This window comes from Malaclemys terrapin, chromosome 2 (assembly GCF_027887155.1).
Source record: "Malaclemys terrapin pileata isolate rMalTer1 chromosome 2, rMalTer1.hap1, whole genome shotgun sequence".
NCBI lineage: Eukaryota > Metazoa > Chordata > Testudines > Emydidae > Malaclemys > Malaclemys terrapin.
The window spans coordinates 2,437,150-2,455,480 of NC_071506.1; the positions used below are offsets into that span (position 1 = coordinate 2,437,150).

Genomic DNA, 18,331 nt, shown 5'->3' on the forward strand with positions numbered 1-18,331 from the left:
TCTTCAACACAACTTCCTCCTCAGAAGGAACACTTCTCAGGAGGTTGTTTCATTCGGGCAACTGGGCCTTGCATTTCTTTGTTGCACTGTTTGCATTTTGCACGCCTGCCTGTCTTACCCACAGGTAGAGGAACTTCATGAAAATATTCCCCAAATGGGTCTCTTTTACGGCCTGCTGCCAGCCTAGGTTTTCCCTTCTAGTGAGAGAATGGTATGGTAGATCTCAAATCAATGAAGGCTACACTCAGACCTCAAGACTTCTGGAATATGCTGCTCAAACAGTTTCACTTTTGTTTCTTCTGCCTGTCCCTCCCTTCTCACATTTATCTCCAGACATCTTCTCCTTGTCCAGATCTATTCCGCCCCCAACAATCTTCTATTCATTGAACTTTTTGAGACTTTGCACTTCTAGAGAGAGGTAAGGGATTGACTCTGTGTACACAAATTTGCAGAGGGACAATAGGGTTGAGGTCTATTTATTTATTTATTAAACATTTTTGCTGTTCTCTCTGGAGAAACAAATCCACAGTTTGAGAACTGCAAAACTAAGCATCTCTGATGGTGTCTTCTAGACTGAGCACCGAGTCCCATTGGGTAGATCGAAAGATTAACCTAAAGAATCTATACAGAAACCCCTGGAACCCCACAAGATTGGGTCCCTAATCCATGAACTATTGGAAGTCATTTACAAAGCTTTTTGTAAACATGACATGAATATATTGTCTCATGCTGTAGAATAAGAATTTATAATCCCTATTCCATGATATCGCTGAGCTATAATGTGTCTTAATTAAAACTATCTTTAGATAAAATGATTTTTGAGGGGGAAAAAAACCTATCAAAAAATCCGATTTAAATTAAAAAAAAACTTTTTTTTTTTTTAAATCATTGTTTTTTCTCCACCCTGATTATAAGTGCTGGGTGTTATGCGGGAGCAGTGAGCTAAGGTAAAACCAGTGAACTGGGGCACGCTGTTCCTTGGGGGCAGAGGATCTGGGATTTCTGGGGGTAGCCAGTGTCAGGGGCTGGATGTCCCAGGGGAGTGATTCAAAGGGACTCAGGGACTGCGGTGCACCTATTGTTAACTTGCAAGGCGAAGAAATGGTGGTGTGAGCAGCTGACACCCAACCGTTGTGGGTAAGGCCGCCTTCCGCTAGAGGCAGGGGGTAACGAGGCTCATAACCCTGGGTACCCCGAGAAGCGTCACAGCCTCACATATCAGAGGGGTAGCTGTGTTAGTCTGAATCTGTAAAAAGCAACAGAGGGTCCTGTGGCACCTTTGAGACTAACAAGTACTGGGAGCATAAGCTTTCGTGGGTAAGAACCTCACTTCTTCAGATGCAAGTAATGGAAATCTCCAGAGGCAGGTACCTCGTTATCTCCACACTGATTTATACCTGCCTCTGGAGATTTCCATTACTTGCATCTGAAGAAGTGAGGTTCTTACCCACAAAAGCTTATGCTCCCAATACTTCTGTTAGTCTCAAAGGTGCCACAGGACCCTCTGTTGCTTTTTACAGCCTCACATGACTCTCCCCGGTGAATTAGACTGTACATGCCAGACCCAGGAGCTCTCTGTAACCCCAGGGCACCCCTGGATCCCACCTCCCCTCGTACGCTGGGGCAGGACGGGGAGGCATTGGCTGACCGGCCGGCATCAGTTCAGACCCCTCTTGCCTGGATGGGCCAGTGGCTGCTGTGCTTTCCTTCCCTTTAATATGTGTGGTTTCCATGTTGTGTTCTTGGGGCAGTGTGTCGGTACCTTTTGTCCTGTGCAGCCATCTCAAGGGAGAGCGTCTGTTGGGACCCCGAATTCTCTGTTAAATAGCCAAAGCCTTAGCTGCTTAATGGCCCGTTGTCACGTTGGGGGTGCAGCCCAGACCAAGAGGGGGTTGTGCCACTGCCTGCCCTGTAGCCCTGGGTGCCTGAAATGTTCTGCTGCTGTGGCTCTCAGCCAGCAGCCAAGCATGCAGTACCGAGTGTCCGCGTGCGGTGCAGCCCTGGTCCAGCACTGGGACGCCAGCAGCCTGCCTACGACACAGCACCCCCACCCCGGCTTCCATCAGTCTTGCTACTTGCAGAGGTGATCCCACCTCACGCCCGAATTTTCCCAAAGCCACGTGCTCCGCAAGGTCCAGCCCTCTCCTGGAACACTCAGAGACGCAGTAAGGGCCTTTGTCTCCTTTAAAGAGACAAAGGCACATCCCAGCTTCTTAACTTCCCTGGGGTAAACACCCCCTTCCCTGAGCTGGCTTAGTGGAACATAAAACAAGGACGGGGGTGAAGTGATCCGAAGTAGAAGGAGTAAAGTTAGACAGGGTTACAAACAAAGAAAGATAAAAATACGCTTTCTAATGGCTAAGATCAAACTGAACAAGCCACAGCCTCGGGTCCAGGTAGATTTCCTGCCAATCTTTTTCTTTCCAGCTGTGGCTGACTTTCTCTCAGTCAGGCCCATCCTCAGAAGTGCAAGGGGCTGGTTTCCCTTGGCCTCCTAGGTGAAAGACCTCTGCCTAAGCAGGTTTCTCATCTACATTGAGTTCCCAGCGACATCAACCACCTTGACTGACGGACCCGCCTTTCTCCGCTGGCAAGAGGCCCCTCGTGTCTGGCCAGAGATGGATGCCGAGCTGGCTTCTCTCTCCTTATATCTTCCCAACCTCACCGTTTTGTCCCCAGGCTCCGGGTGACCTCATGCGGTTCTGCCGCTCCTGTGGCTTCCAATCCCCCGCTGATTCATATGGAAATGGGGCTGCCATTGTTCTTGGTCCTGCCTTGCTTAATTTCACTGAACGTAAGAACGGCCCTACTGGGTCAGCCCAAAGGTCCACCTAGCCCAGTATCCTGTCTTCCAACAGCAGCCAGTGCCAGGCGCCCCAGAGGGGGAATGAACAGAACAGGGAATCATCAAGTGATCCATCCGCTGTCGCCCATTCCCAGCTCCTGGCAACTGGAGACAGGTCGATAGCTGCCATCCCTCCTGCTTGGGAGGAAACCTGTTTCTCCCTGTGTTCGGTCACAGACTTTAAAGCATAATATCTTAAAGTATCCAGCTTTCCTCACATAGTGTTAATGCAGACATTTCACAATGATATCAGTCACCGGGGTGGTGGTAGCTTTCGGAAAAGACTTTCCTTGATACCCTTTATAACACAGTAGTTCTGTACACGAACAGTTGATGCACTCACGTATCCTTTGCGGACAGACCCCTGGCCCTATAGTTCAGAAGCTATCTCCCTGCCTGGCTCAGTTATTAGCTTTATTTACCTTTTATGTAAATGTGCCTTCGTTGTCTTTGCCGGATGACCAGGCTACTCAGCCGAGCAACTATGCGTCCCTTTGGTTAGGGCAGACCGGGCGTATGCGTTGCTTGCCAAACACGCTTTAAGAACACAATTGGAGTGCATACCCGTAACTCTTTGTACACACCCGGTGCATAAATCATGCAAGAATATTAATGACCACCGAGTTACTAGTTTTCCACCTGCCGCCTTTTGGGTATATCTCGTGACAACGGTGTGTGAGGTGCAGTGAGTGTGTCAGGCCTGACGAGTTGCTGATGCGCAGTAGTAAACCATCGATGGGCCTCTGCGTCACGCACGCATACCATTCTTTTTCTGATTTGGAGCAATTCTGTTCAGTGGCCGTGGGTGCTTTACTCAGAAAAGCAATGGAGTGCGGCCTGTTCCCCTCCCATTTTGCATTAGTACAGCTCCCAGGCCTGTGCCAGAAGCATCCATGCACAGTTCAAACAGCTTGTCAAAATGTGACCTGGCCAGAATGCGCTTTCCTGATGCCCTTGTCTTCACCTCCTCGAAAGCTTTGTGACAGGCTGCCGTCCATGCTGTTTTGTTCGGTTTTGTCTTTCTGCATCAGTCCGTGGTAGTGCAGACAGTGTCACTGAACCCATTTAGAAACCGGCGGGAATAGTTAGCGAAGACTGGGCTTGCCTTTTGGTCTGGGTATAGGCCCGTTAGCAATTCCACTCTTAAGGGATCTGGGGAAATTTGGCTACCCCCTACCCAATGTCCCAAACAAGGGGCTTTGGCAACTTCTATCTTGCATATGACACGTTTGCTGTGAGACCTGCATCTTTGAGTGTTATCATCACAGTTCCCAAGTGGTTGTTTTTATTTGGCCAAGAAGAGCTATAGATTGTAATGTCATCAGTATATGCCTGTGCAAAGTCTTGTAATCCGCTGAACATAAGAACAGCCAGACTGGGTCAGACCAAAGGTCCATCTAGCCCAGTATCCTGTCTTCTGACAGTGGCCAATGCCAGGTGCCCTAGAGGGAATGAACAGAACAGGGAATCATCAAATGATCCATCCCCTGTCGCCCATTCCCAGCTTCTGGCAAACAGAGGCCAGGGACACCATCCCTGCCCAGCCTGGCTAATAGCCATTGATGGACCTATCCTCCATGAATTTATCTAGTTCTTTTTTTGAACCCTGTTATAGTCTTAGTCTTCACAACATCCTCTGGCAAGGAGTTCCACAGGCTGACTGTGCGTTGTGTGAAAAAATACTTCCTTTTGTTTGTTTTAAACCTGCTGCGTATAAATTTCATTTGGTGACCCCTAGTTCTTGTGTTATGAGAAGGCGTAAATACCATTTGATTAACAAGTCTCTGAAAGGTGGCTTCTGCATTAATTAATCCAAAAGATAACATTTTGAACTCAAAAAGTCCCCAATCAGTAATGAAGGCAGATTTGTTTTCTGCATTTTGCTCTCTAATGGGATTTGCCAACATCCTCTTTTTAGGTCTGGAGTGCTCAGATATTTTGTCTGTCCCAGAGTGGCTAACGTGCTGTCAGTTCTGGGCACAGGGTGTGTGTCAGGAGCTGTGACAGTGTTAAACTTTCTCTGATCAACCCAAAACCTTGTGGTCCATCCTTTCTGGGAGCCATAATAACTGGAGATGCCCAGGGACTGTTTGACCCCTTAATTATCCCCATTTCCAGCATCTTTTTTATCACCTTAGGAATTTGCTCCTGCATCTTTCCTGTGGTCCGATATGCTCTGCTGGGAGCAGGTTGTGGCTCCACCATGTTAATCTTACGGACCATTTTATGAGTCAGTTCTGGTCTGTTGGAAAATACCAGGGGGTGACTCTGCAACATACTCATAAACTCTGCCTTTTCAACCGAGCTTAGCGCTTCACGTAACTCAGTGCTCTCTAGTGAGCTGCTATTGTGGTATGCAGCCATCAAATCAATGAGAAACGCGCTCTGAGAAGTCTCCTCTGCACAACATCTCCTGTTTACAATGGCTTCCTGACTCTGATATGCTTTTAACCTGTTCACATGCACGGTCTGTGAAGCCGCCTTGCTGGGGGGGGCCTTCTTGTGTCTTGTAAATCACATTGTTATCCCTTTCTACAGAACTCATGGGACTGGCCTTTTGAGTTTGTGTTTTTTGTACCTTTTTATACGGCGTGTGACAATAGCAGAGCAGGGGCCAGCTCACGCCAAGGTCCCCCTGACACATACGTGGCTGGAACCAGTCTGGATCATCTGTGTGTTGGTATTGTTCAGATCGGTATTCGAATGATAAGACTGTGCTTAGTGCTTAGACGGTATGGAATGCTTGTAAATTGCTGCTGGCATTAATCTCACTTCTAACATCTGTATCCACTATTGTAAGGGAATGTTTGAGAGTGTGAGCCTCTGTGGCTGTAAACCACCAGGCAGGAGCGAGACATTAACTAGTGCGTAATGCTGGTCTCCAACAGTAGGTGTTCTGTCCTGCCCATCAAGGAGGGCCCATGGACACCAGACGGACTAGTGTGGAACATTAAAGGGGACAAAAGACTGTTATTGACTGTTCCCCTCCCCCCATGAAGATGAGTCATGCAAGTGGATTCCTCCCATCAGCTGAGTTCACAGCTCAGAACAGAAGTGGGGAAGGGAATAAAAAACCCCTAACGAGAAGGAACTGTATCTTTCTGCTGCTTGGACTCTAGGGGCAAGGATTACTAGGCAAAAGCAAAAGATCCCTAGTGCTCATCCTGGTTTAGCCCTACAGGATGTATAAAGCTTGCTTATCAGAGAAGCTTCTAATTACTTTTTGTAGTTCATTTGTGTGTGTATCTGTGGTTACCTGCTTTAACCTTGTCAATAACGCTTGTTTCCTTTCCCAGGTAATAAAGCTTTCGACAGCTTGTTCTAGGGCTGGCTACAAGTGTGGGCTTCAGTGTGAGAGCTAAAGCGCAGGGCCCTGGGGTGAGGATGGGTCCTTTGGGACAGGGAGTAACCTGACTATTGCTGTATCCTTGGGGGAAGGGCCCAGCTATCTCCCAGGTGGCAGGACAGACGGGGGCGCCCACGGGGCCTGTCTGTGACTCCCCGGTTAGGCTGTGGTAGGGCCTGAGGAGCTCACACCTGGTAACTGGTTGGTGAAATCGAACACAGAACTCACAGCCAATGTGGGGCTGGTGCCGGGTTCCCGGTACTCTGCCCTGAGGCTGGCACTCACGCTCTGGAGTCACGGCAGGCAGCTTGCCACTGGCGTAGTCGGCAGGAGTTACACACAGGTTGTTGTTTTAACTGAGGTTTACACTTCGAGCCCTGGTAAAATAGCTTTGAGTGATTCTCTGGTGGAAAGGCTGGGAACAGCTTTACCAATTTCTAGTTGTTTATGTCGAGCAAGGGCAATAGAGCAAAGGAAAGCGTGACGATGAGGACGCAGTAGAAAAGGCAGGCGGAGCAAAGAAGCAGGTGCTGAGCTCCCCAAGAAGCAGTGAGCGCAGCTGTCAGCACAGGGAGCTCTGTCGGCAGCCGCTCAGAAGCGATCGGAGCCAGTGGCCGTGCTGCACTCGTGCCGTAAGGCAGGCTGGGGTACCTGCGCCAATGGGGTCCCTCGTTCTACAAGGCATGCAATGGACCAAGCGGCTAGTTCCCCAGGGGAATAATGGCAAGAGCGGTGGAGGTGGGAGTGGAAGAGGCTGCAGTGGGGGAGAGGTGGATGAAGCTGGAGGCCTGTGCGAAGAGGCTGAGGTGCAGCAGCAGAAGCTTGCTGACCAGGACACATGCAGGCAGCTCGAACAGAAGAGGAGGGGCAAATCACGCCCATAGGACCCAGGAGGAAGGACCTATGAGGGTGGCTGATCAGGGGATAGCAGATGTGGATAGATGGACCCCAGCACTCCGCCTGTAGCCCGAGGCATTACAGACCTTGAAGGGCGTTCTGGGATTCTGACTGGGAGAATGTGGGATGTGGTTTTTCTGCATGTGTTAGTTCCTGTAATGGTGAAGCCTGAGGTCTCAGGTACACTCCTGCCATAGGCAGATTCAGTGGTCGAGGGGGTAAGCCTCACCAGGGAATCTGAGTCCGTGTGGAGTATGACTCTGGCACAGCTAGGAAAGCTGTAGGCCAGAACTCCACTGGAACAGGGAAACTGAGGCATGGCTGAAAGGTGCAGAGGCACCAAAACTGCGGAGTGTGGAGAGAGACTGGCACAGCGAGAGTTGCTGTGGGCCAGAGCTCTGCTGGGAGTGGTGGGACTCTGGCACAGCTAGGGAATAGCGCTGTGCCGAGAGCAGGGAAGACTGCTGGCAGTGGTGAGTCTTTGAGAGTCTTTGACACAATTAGGAAAGCTGTGGGCCAGAACTCCCCTGAGAGCAGGGCAGACTCAGCGTGGTAAGAAAGCTGAGTAAACACCTTCGGGGTGACAAAACTCTTGACTGGCCTGGGTGACCCAGGTGAGTGGGAAGCAGCCACTGGGGGAAGTAGGAATGTTGAGGAGTGGGGAAGTTGCCCTTTAATCTGTGGGTTGAGGGTGGTGATTTCAGATGTAATTAAACATACTGAGGTGTTGGAGAATGGTGGGTTAATTAATTAATTAATTAATTAATGGAGATATCCTATCTCCTAGAACTGGAAGGGACCTTGAAAGGTCATCGAGTCCAGCCCCCTGCCTTGACTAGCAGGACCAAGTACTGATTTTGCCCCAGATCCCCAAGTGGCCCCCTCAAGGATTGAACTCACAACCCTGGGTTTAGCAGGCCAATGCTCAAACCACTGAGCTATCCCTCCCCCCCTGCTGCCTCCAGGTCAGCCAGTGGCTAACTCTCCTGCAGGTTTGTAAGGGGGAGGTGTGACCGAAAGTACCCCACATTCATACCCTACCTGCTATTGTAACAGTCTTTGTACAAAATAGGCCTTGGGAGGCATCACCTGAAAACGGTAATGTTCTTGCCTGGTGTATGTCCGTAGTGGGCATTGAGAGCTAGGGAAGTACGCTAGAATGATGACTAACTTGGGTTCAATCCAGGCATGCCGGGGGAGTTGGGAAACAGCTCTGCCCTAAAAGGAGTGTGTTATCCCTACCTGCGAGTTACTTCCAACGTACTTTGAAAGACAATGAAAATGTATTTACATATTTCATAAACAGACCCATCAAGCAGCTAAGGGTGGAGGCAAACGTCAGGCTAACAAGTGAGGGAGAAGCCAGCAGGGTCTACACCCAGCAAGAGGGAGTAGCTTGGTCTGGGCTGTACTTCTCAAGAACCCACTGCTAAGATTTACTGGTTTATAAAGATGGGGGGGGGGGCTGAACCTCCGGTGATAGCAATTGGATCAGCGGACTGCATACGACATTACTGTGTTATAAAAGTGTATGGAGTGAGGCCTTTTCAGAAAGCCCCTGACACACTGGTGATGGATCTCACTGTGAAATGTCTGTGTTAATGCTACGTAAGGAATTATGGGGACTCACTGATATTAGGCAGGAGGGAACGTCACCGCTATCTACCGGTCTCCTATGTAAATTCAGCATGGTGGACTCAGAAACAATGGACGCCCCATTGTCACAGAACACGTACAGGGGGCGGGAAACCCACAGGAAGGGAAGAACACCATGAGCTGATCCTGCCTCTTGCAACAAGTTCACTGAACTTTGGAAGATACAAGCAAGGACAGAAGCCATCTTTGGCATCCATCACTGGACGGACACAAGGGAACGGAGTTCTTGCAAGCTGAGAAGGACGGGTCCTCCAGCCAAGGGGGGGGTGGAGATTGAAGTCTCTGGAACTGAATGTAGGTGAGAAACCTGCTTAGACACAGATCTTTCACCTAGGGAGACGAGGGAAGCCAGCCCCTTGTATCTTTGTGGGAGGTCCTGACTGAGGGAAAGTCAGCCGTGGCTGGGAAGAAGAAAGACTGGTGAGAGAGAGCATCGTGAACAAAGCCAGTATTTTGCTAGATTGTTTTAGACTTCGAGATGCATGTTGTCACTTTTATTTGCTTCTGACCCTTCCTAACTTGATTCCTTTCACATGGCATCACTTAACAGATGTCCTATTGTTAATCAATTTGTCTTGAGTTCACTCTAAACCAGCTTAGTGCTGTGTTTGCAGGGAAGGGGGTATTTCCCCTGTTAAGTTAATAAGCTGGGTTGTGGTTTTGTCTCTTATCATTTCTCTGCACTGTCCAGAAGCGGGCTGGACATGGTTTTGGGGAAATTCGGGCCTGGGCTCATCGTGCTGGTTGTAACCAAGGCTGCTGGAAGCCAGAGTGTGGCTGGTGTGTTGCTGGACCTGCATGTTGGCAGGCTGGCGGGGAGCTACAGCAGCAAGGCATTGTAAGGCCCCCCAGGTTGCAGGGCTAATGGTGACACAGCCCCTCACTGACCCGACAGCCGTCCCAGTGGCGTAGTTGGGCAGGATTTACACACGGGTTGCTATAACGGCTTTAAGCAGGGGTGAAATAGTTTTTAGTGATGCTCAAGGGAAGAGGCCAGGAACAGCCAAAGAGAGGTTACTGTGTGATGCCTCCATGGATATTGTAAATACCATTGTTAGCCCTTTCCACAGCCTCATGAGTTCTGCATTTGGGGCCTTTTTATAGGAAGTAACTCCAGCACCGAGTCGCCCAGGTCACATGGTGACTCGCAGGCGTTGTGGTCACGCCAAGCTTCCGGAGCAGTCTGGTTCTCCGGAGGTTTTGCTGAATCATTCCATCAGATTCTTCCTAAACTTCTGTACGTCGTCAGCCACCAGTTCCCCCTCTGCCTCAGTCTCGCCCTCCCAGGAGTCTTTCATGTGATCTAGGGGACCTCTGACCTTTCTCCCACACAGGAGATCCCATGGGGCAAACCTCGCAGACTCTCGGGGTACCTCCCAGTAAGCAAATAACAGAGAGGTAACAGGGATATTCCTGTTGCTTGCCCTCCTTTATACATGCCCAGCATAGATTTGAGGGTCACATTGAACCTTTCAACTGAACCATTTCTCTCTGGATAATACAGGGCAGATCTCAGCTGTTTTACCCGACACATCTTCCATAACTCACTAAATAGCTGGAACATGAAATTTGACCCATGATCTGATAGGGTGGGTTTGATTTAAATCATTATTTAAATAATGATTTAAATCACTAGTCAGAGAGACTCGATTTAATCATGGATTTCTACATAAAAGTGCATTCTTGTTGGTTATTATAACCTTAATACATGTTCTTCAGAGATAGAGGTAAGTTTCATTTTTAGAAGGTACACACTATACATTTTTAAAGTGATTTATTTTGAAAACTTTTCAGATTAGTTTTACAGCTGTATCAGAAAATGAATGATTGGTAAATGAAATAAACAAAGGTAATTGAAGCAGATAGTTCACCTCCCCATGACTTCATAAATATCTCCAATTCAACAGGTTAATCATTAATATTTGGAGGATTTTCGTGCCATGCTGTATTAGGAGGAGAACATCACCAGACAGAGTTTAAATTGTTTTATTTAACTAAAACAACAATGTTATATATTCTGGATTTTTTTTCTTCAACAGCAAACATAATATTTTAACAAAACAAGCATATGAATGTTTGAATTCAGTTAAACATTCAAGTTTTTTAAAATCAGGTTTGTTTTTGTTAAAATAGTTTGTAACTTAAAATAGTTAAATGAAATATTTAAAGAAGACAATTTTATTTTAGGGTGGTTTATGTCAGCCAGGTCAACATGAGAAACTTAATATATTGGCTTCTGCAGCTAACTCAGTCGTCTTCACCTACATTTTCCTGTTTGTTCATAATCTGGAAAAGAAAAACAAGCTTTCCTGCTTTTTCAGGTCCCAAACAACTTCTCAATTTGGAATGACCTAGTCCAAAGGAAGAAAATATTCTTTCTACACCGGCAGAAGAAGCTACTGCTGTTAAAAGTGAGATTATCACTTCAACAGTCTTTGAATCCAAGTGCATAAGTGACTTCCACCAGTTCACTGGTGTGACTTTCTTTAAAACATCATCAGCAAACATGTATTTCTTGAATGGTTCACTCTTAATGCTGAAGTTTATTATAGGTGGCATTTTGGAGGGAGGATTGCTGGATGTCCATGTCATAGCCAACTCCTCTTCTTCACCAGTTAAGGTTTGACCCCGGCACCAAGTATTGAGAATATTTGCAAGAAAATGAGCTGGAGATGGTGCTTGTCCCATTTGTTTTTTTTAATGCTTGAAATGTAACTCTGTCATTGCATATTTCTCTCGTTAAGATCTCACTCAGTTCCTTCCAGATTTCAACAGCGTCAGCAATAAAACAGCTATTTCCCTGCATTTTGTTCAAGGCTACAGAACTAGGCTTCAGGGCACTCAGCATGTGTTCAACATTTCTCTTAAGCCCAATGTTGAGAACTTTGGCTGTGACAGTGCCATCTTATTTTTTCACGTTTTTGTTCACAAACTGTCATCAGATTAGGCCAGTTCTTGATATAGTGCTCAAAACAGTCCACTACTGAGTTCCATCGCACGTCTTGTGCGAGAGTTAGCTTGGTTCCTCCCACTTTTTTCAGAGCAGCTGCTGCAAAGTGGTTGTTATGGAAGTATTTTGCAATTTCAACAGCATTAGCCTTTGTTTCTGGAACACTGAAGTCTTTGGCTAGGAGGTGCTTCAAATGAGCACTGCAACCGTATGTTGTTAGCTTGGGACTCTCTTCACTCTCTTCTAAATAATTTCTTCTCATCTTGGATACATTTACAGCATTGTCTGTGACCAAGCTGCGTACTAGACATTTGAATTTTTTTTCACAGTTTGTTATAGCTTTTACTGCTGACTCGTTAGCACTGACGTCCCACTTGGTAAGGCTACTCCCATCTTTACATATGCTGTGTATTTATACCTCCCTACTGTATGTTCCACTCCATGAATCTTATGAAGTGGGTTTTAGCCCACAAAAGTTTATGCCCAAATAAATTCGTTAATCTCTAAAGTGCCACAAGGACTCCTCGTTGTTTCTGCTGTGTGTGCATTTCCTGATGTATCAGTTGTTTCGGTAAGGAAGACATTCCCTTCTTCTGTTGTCACACAAGCACATACAACAGGATCATTGTGGACATTGCTCCAGCCATCAAGACTCAGGTTAACAATTTCACCCTCTAGACCTTTTGCACACTGCTCAATTTCTTTTTCATACACTTTATCCAGCAATTTGCCTGGGACATCTGCTCTGTTGGGTGGACTGTATCCTGGTCTTAATGACTGAACCATGTTAATGAAGTGTCCGTTCTCAGTCATATGGAAAGGAGAGTTTGTTGCATAAAGAAACCGGGCAATTTTTTCATCAATTACCTCTTTTTGTAATCTGCTGGTTCTTATCACAAACGTATCCATGGTTGGTTTCAGAGTAGCATCCGTGTTAGTCTGTATCCGCGAAAAGAAGAACAGGATTTCTTGTGGCACCTTAGAGACTAACAAATTTATTAGAGCATAAGCGTTCGAGGACTACAGCCCACTTCTTCGGATGCATATGATATGCATCCGAGGAAGTGGGCTGTAGTCCACGAACGCTTATGCTCTAATAAATTTGTTAGTCTCTAAGGTGCCACAAGTACTCCTGTTCTTCTTTTTGCGTATCCATGGTTGTTTCTGGATGATGGAGATTTTTTTTTCCTTTTTGCTACAGGTGATCTACTGTGGCTATGTGACCTACATGATGTGACTGAAACACTATCATTGCCAGATAATTCTGACACTATAGAAAATAATGGTGATGTTGAAGGTGGATAGTCTTCAGAATCCTGTATGTTGAAGATGGATTCTCCGAAACAAAATAAGTCAATGCAGTTATTTCATTATTATTACCATACTGCTCCTTTAGTGTTACTCATTGCATTCGCCGACACTCAGTACTACTTTAAAGGTGAAATTGTAGAAGGAAGATCTGCCTATTTCAGCTCTTTATTTTTTATCACAACTGCATCTAAAATGATAGTACCATAAAGTAACAATTATATTTTTTGCTCAAACATGAGAATTCAAGAATAGTCCAGAAGGAAGACAGGCAGTCCTTAAGAAAGAAGTATGAAATAAAAAAGTTTACCAAACCGAAGATCCTGCATGTTCAGACATGTTCCTTTCATTATCTTCAACACAACTTCCTCCTGAGAAGGAACACTTCTCATGAGGTTGTTTCATTTGGGCAACCAGGCCTTGCATTTCTTTACATAAGAACATAAGAAAGGCCGTACCGGGTCAGAGCAAAGGTCCATCTAGCCCAGTATCCTGTCTACCGACAGTGGCCAATGCCAAGTGCCCCAGAGGGAGTGAACCTAACAGGTAATGATCAAGTGATCTCTCTCCTGCCATCCATCTCCATCCTCTGACAGACAGAGGCTAGGGACACCATTCCTTACCCGTCCTGGCTAATAGCCATTAATGGACTTAACCACAATGAATTTATCCAGTTCTCTTTTAAATGCTGTTATAGTCCTAGCCTTCACAACCTCCTTAGGTAAGGAGTTCCACAAGTTGACTGTGCGCTGTGTGAAGAAGAACGTCCTTGTATTTGTTTTAAACCTGCTGCCCATTAATTTCATTTGGTGACCCCTAGTTCTTGTATTATGGGAATAAGTAAATAACTTTTCCTTATCCACTTTCTCCACATCACTCATGATTTTATGGACCTCTATCATATCCCCCCTTAGTCTCCTCTTTTCCAAGCTGAAGAGTCCTAGCCTCTTTAATCTCTCATCATTTGGGACCCGTTCCAAACCCCTAATCATTTTAGTTGCCCTTTTCTGAACCTTTTCTAGTGCCAGTATCTCTTTTTTGAGATGAGGAGACCACATCTGTACCCACTGTTTGCATTTTGCACGCATGCCTGTCTTACCCACAGGTAGGGGAACTTCATGAAAATATTCCCAGACTGGGTCTCTTTTATGGCCTGCTGCCAGCCTAGGTTTTCCCTTCTAGTGAGAGAATGGTATGGTAGATCTCAAATCAATGAAGGCTACACTCAGAAAGACCCCAAGACTTCTGGAATATGCTGCTCAAACAGTTTCACTTCTGTTTCTACTGCCTGTCCCTCCCTTCTCACAGTTATCTCCAGACTTCTTCTCCCTGTCCAGATCTATTCCGCCCCCAACAATCTTCTAGTCATTGAACTTTTTGAGACTTTGCACTTTTAGAGAGAGGTAAGGGATTGACTCTGTGTACACAAATTTGCAGAGGGACAATAGGGTTCATGTCTGTTATTTCTTACCTCTCTATTTATTTAAAAACATTTTTGCTGTTAACAAGCATGTTATCTCGGGAGACACAAATCCACAGTTTGAGAACTGCAAAACTAAGCATCTCTGATGGTGTCTTCTAGACTGAGCACTGAGTCCCATTGGGTAGATCGAAAGATTAACCTAAATAATCTATAAAGAAGCCCCTGGAACTCCATAAGATTGGGTCCCTAATCCATGAACTATTGGAATTTAATTACAAACATTTTCTTAAACATTACATGCATATAGTGTCTCATGCTATAGAATTAGAATTTATAATCCCTATACACGGATACCTCTCTGAAACCTGATTCCATGATGAGAGATCTTTGAGCCATCATGTATCTTAATTAAAACTATCTTTATCAAAAAAATCCAATTTAAATAAAAAAAAAATCAATTTTTTTTTTTTTTTAAATCATTGACTTTTATCCACCCGGCCTGTAATACAGCGCAGGGGGGCAGGGGGGCTCCCAGCCCCAGCATGTACTGGGTGGGAGCGCAGTGATCACGTCCGTCTGTGCTCCTTGTGACTCGCTGGAGACGCCCTCCTCTAACCTCTCCCCGTCCGCAGGGACTTCATGGACCCCACAATGGACAGCACCAAGCACATCCTGAACTATCTCATGCCCATCTTGCAGCGGGAGAGCCTCCGCCTCCATGACTTCATGCTGAGGTACCAGTGGCGATGCTGGGCGGGGGGATGTGCGCCATTCAACGCTGCCTCCTTCCCAGGCCCAGCAGCTCCATGACTGACCTGCCCAGAGGGCCGCCCCCCCCCCCCACACACACACACCAAGATGGGCCCAGGATAGAAAAAATTGGGTTGGGCCCTGCAGGTTGGGAGGCATCAACAGAGCTGGTTGGGTGTGGGGGAGGAGTCTGGGGCAGGATTGGAGGGTGGGGCTGTGGGGCAGGATTGGGGGGCAAGGGGCTGTGGGTTGGGGTTGGGGCAAGGGGCTGTGGGTTGGGATTGGGGGATGGGGAACTGTGTGACAGGGTTGGGCAGCACGGGGCTGCGGGTAGTGGTTGGGAGATGGAGTGGGGACTGCAGGTTGGTGGGCTGTGGGGCGGGATTGGGGAGCGGGGGACTGAGGGTAGAGGTTGGGGGATGGGGTGGGGGGCTGCGGGGCGGGATTGGGGGATGTGGGTAGGGGTTGGGGGATGGGGTGGGGGCTGTGGGTTGGCGGGCAGTGGGGGACTGCGGGTAGAGGTTGGGGGACGGGGTGGGGGCTGTGGGTTGGCGGGTAGAGGTTGGGGGACAGTGTGGGGGCTGTGGGTTGGCGGGCAGTGGGGGACTGTGGGTAGTGGTTTGGAGATGGGGTGGGGGCTCTGGGTTGGCGGGCAGTGGGGGACTGCGGGTAGTGGTTTGGAGATGGGGTGGGGGCTGTGGGTTGGCGGGCAGTGGGGGACTGCGGGTAGAGGTTGGGGGACGGGGTGGGGGCTGTGGGTTGGTGGGCAGTGGGGGACTGCGGGTAGAGGTTGGGGGACGGGGTGGGGGCTGTGGGTTGGCGGGCAGTGGGGGACTGTGGGTAGTGGTTTGGAGATGGGGTGGGGGCTGTGGGTTGGCGGGCAGTGGGGGACTGCGGGTAGAGGTTGGGGGACGGGGTGGGGGCTGTGGGTTGGCGGGCAGTGGGGGACTGCGGGTAGAGGTTGGGGGACAGTGTGGGGGCTGTGGGTTGGCGGGCAGTGGGGGACTGTGGGTAGAGGTTGGGGGACAGTGTGGGGGCTGTGGGTTGGCGGGCAGTGGGGGACTGTGGGTAGTGGTTTGGAGATGGGGTGGGGGCTGTGGGTTGGCGGGCAGTGGGGGACTGCGGGTAGTGGTTTGGAGATGGGGTGGGGGCTGTGGGTTGGCGGGCAGTGGGGGACTGCGGGTAGAGGTTGGGGGACAGTGTGGGGGCTGTGGGTTGGCGGGCAGTGGGGCACTGCGGGTAGGGGTTGGGGGACGGGGTGGGGGCTGTGGGTTGGCAGGCAGTGGGGGACTGCGGGTAGGGGTTGGGGGATGGGGTGGGGGCTGTGGGTTGGCGGGCAGTGGGGGACTGCGGGTAGAGGTTGGGGGACAGTGTGGGGGCTGTGGGTTGGCGGGCAGTGGGGGACTGCGGGTAGAGGTTGGGGGACGGGGTGGGGGCTGTGGGTTGGCGGGCAGTGGGGGACTGCGGGTAGGGGTTGGGGGATGGGGTGGGGGCTGTGGGTTGGCGGGCAGTGGGGGACTGCGGGTAGAGGTTGGGGGACGGGGTGGCGGCTGTGGGTTGGCGGGCAGTGGGGGACTGCGGGTAGGGGTTGGGGGACGGGGTGGGGGCTGTGGGTTGGCGGGCACTGGGGGACTGTGGGTAGTGGTTTGGAGATGGGGTGGGGGCTGTGGGTTGGCGGGCAGTGGGGGACTGCGGGTAGGGGTTGGGGGACGGGGTGGGGGCTGTGGGTTGGCGGGCAGTGGGGGACTGCGGGTAGTGGTTTGGAGATGGGGTGGGGGCTGTGGGTTGGCGGGCAGTGGGGGACTGCGGGTAGGGGTTGGGGGACGGGGTGGGGGCTGTGGGTTGGCGGGCAGTGGGGGACTGCGGGTAGGGGTTGGGGGACGGGGTGGGGGCTGTGGGTTGGCGGGCAGTGGGGGACTGCGGGTAGTGGTTGGGGGACGGGGTGGGGGCTGTGGGTTGGCGGGCAGTGGGGGACTGCGGGTAGAGGTTGGGGGACGGGGTGGGGGCTGCGAGTTGTGAGTTGTGGGCAGGGGTGGGGTGCTGTGGGTTGGCGGGCAGTGGGGGACTGTGGGTAGTGGTTTGGAGATGGGGTGGGGGCTGTGGGTTGGCGGGCAGTGGGGGACTGCGGGTAGAGGTTGGGGGACGGGGTGGGGGCTGCGAGTTGTGAGTTGTGGGCAGGGGTGGGGTGCTGTGGGTTGGCGGGCAGTGGGGGACTGTGGGTAGTGGTTTGGAGATGGGGTGGGGGCTGTGGGTTGGCGGGCAGTGGGGGACTGCGGGTAGAGGTTGGGGGACGGGGTGGGGGCTGCAAGTTGTGAGTTGTGGGCAGGGGTGGGGTGCTGTGGGTTGGTGGGCAGTGGGGGACTGTGGGTAGTGGTTTGGAGATGGTGTGGGGGCTGTGGGTTGGCGGGCAGTGGGGGACTGTGGGTAGTGGTTTGGAGATGGGGTGGGGGCTGTGGGTTGGCGGGCAGTGGGGGACTGCGGGTAGAGGTTGGGGGACGGGGTGAGGGCTGTGGGTTGGCGGGCAGTGGGGGACTGTGGGTAGTGGTTTGGAGATGGGGTGGGGGCTGTGGGTTGGCGGGCAGTGGGGGACTGCGGGTAGAGGTTGGGGGACGGGGTGGGGGCTGTGGGTTGGCGGGCAGTGGGGGACTGCGGGTAGGGGTTGGGGGACGGGGTGGGGGCTGTGGGTTGGCGGGCAGTGGGGGACTGTGGGTAGTGGTTTGGAGATGGGGTGGGGGCTGTGGGTTGGCGGGCAGTGGGGGACTGTGGGTAGTGGTTTGGAGATGGGGTGGGGGCTGTGGGTTGGCGGGCAGTGGGGGACTGTGGGTAGTGGTTTGGAGATGGGGTGGGGGCTGTGGGTTGGCGGGCAGTGGGGGACTGCGGGTAGAGGTTGGGGGACGGGGTGGGGGCTGTGGGTTGGCGGGCAGTGGGGGACTGCGGGTAGAGGTTGGGGGACAGTGTGGGGGCTGTGGGTTGGCGGGCAGTGGGGGACTGTGGGTAGTGGTTTGGAGATGGGGTGGGGGCTGTGGGTTGGCGGGCAGTGGGGGACTGCGGGTAGTGGTTTGGAGATGGGGTGGGGGCTGTGGGTTGGCGGGCAGTGGGGGACTGCGGGTAGAGGTTGGGGGATGGGGTGGGGGCTGTGGGTTGGCGGGCAGTGGG

The 18,331-nt window shown here is 50.4% G+C and overlaps 1 protein-coding gene across 1 annotated transcript in view; it reads left to right on the forward strand.

Annotated features, from left to right (window-relative positions):
- Window positions 1-18,331, forward strand: part of LOC128831758 (TBC1 domain family member 20-like) — a 44,542-nt gene that overhangs the window by 15,388 nt on the left and 10,823 nt on the right. Inside the window, exon 5 of the mRNA XM_054018495.1 lies at window positions 15,058-15,159. Within this exon, the coding sequence (XP_053874470.1) occupies window positions 15,058-15,159 (102 nt within the window). The remainder of the gene's footprint in view (window positions 1-15,057; window positions 15,160-18,331) is intronic.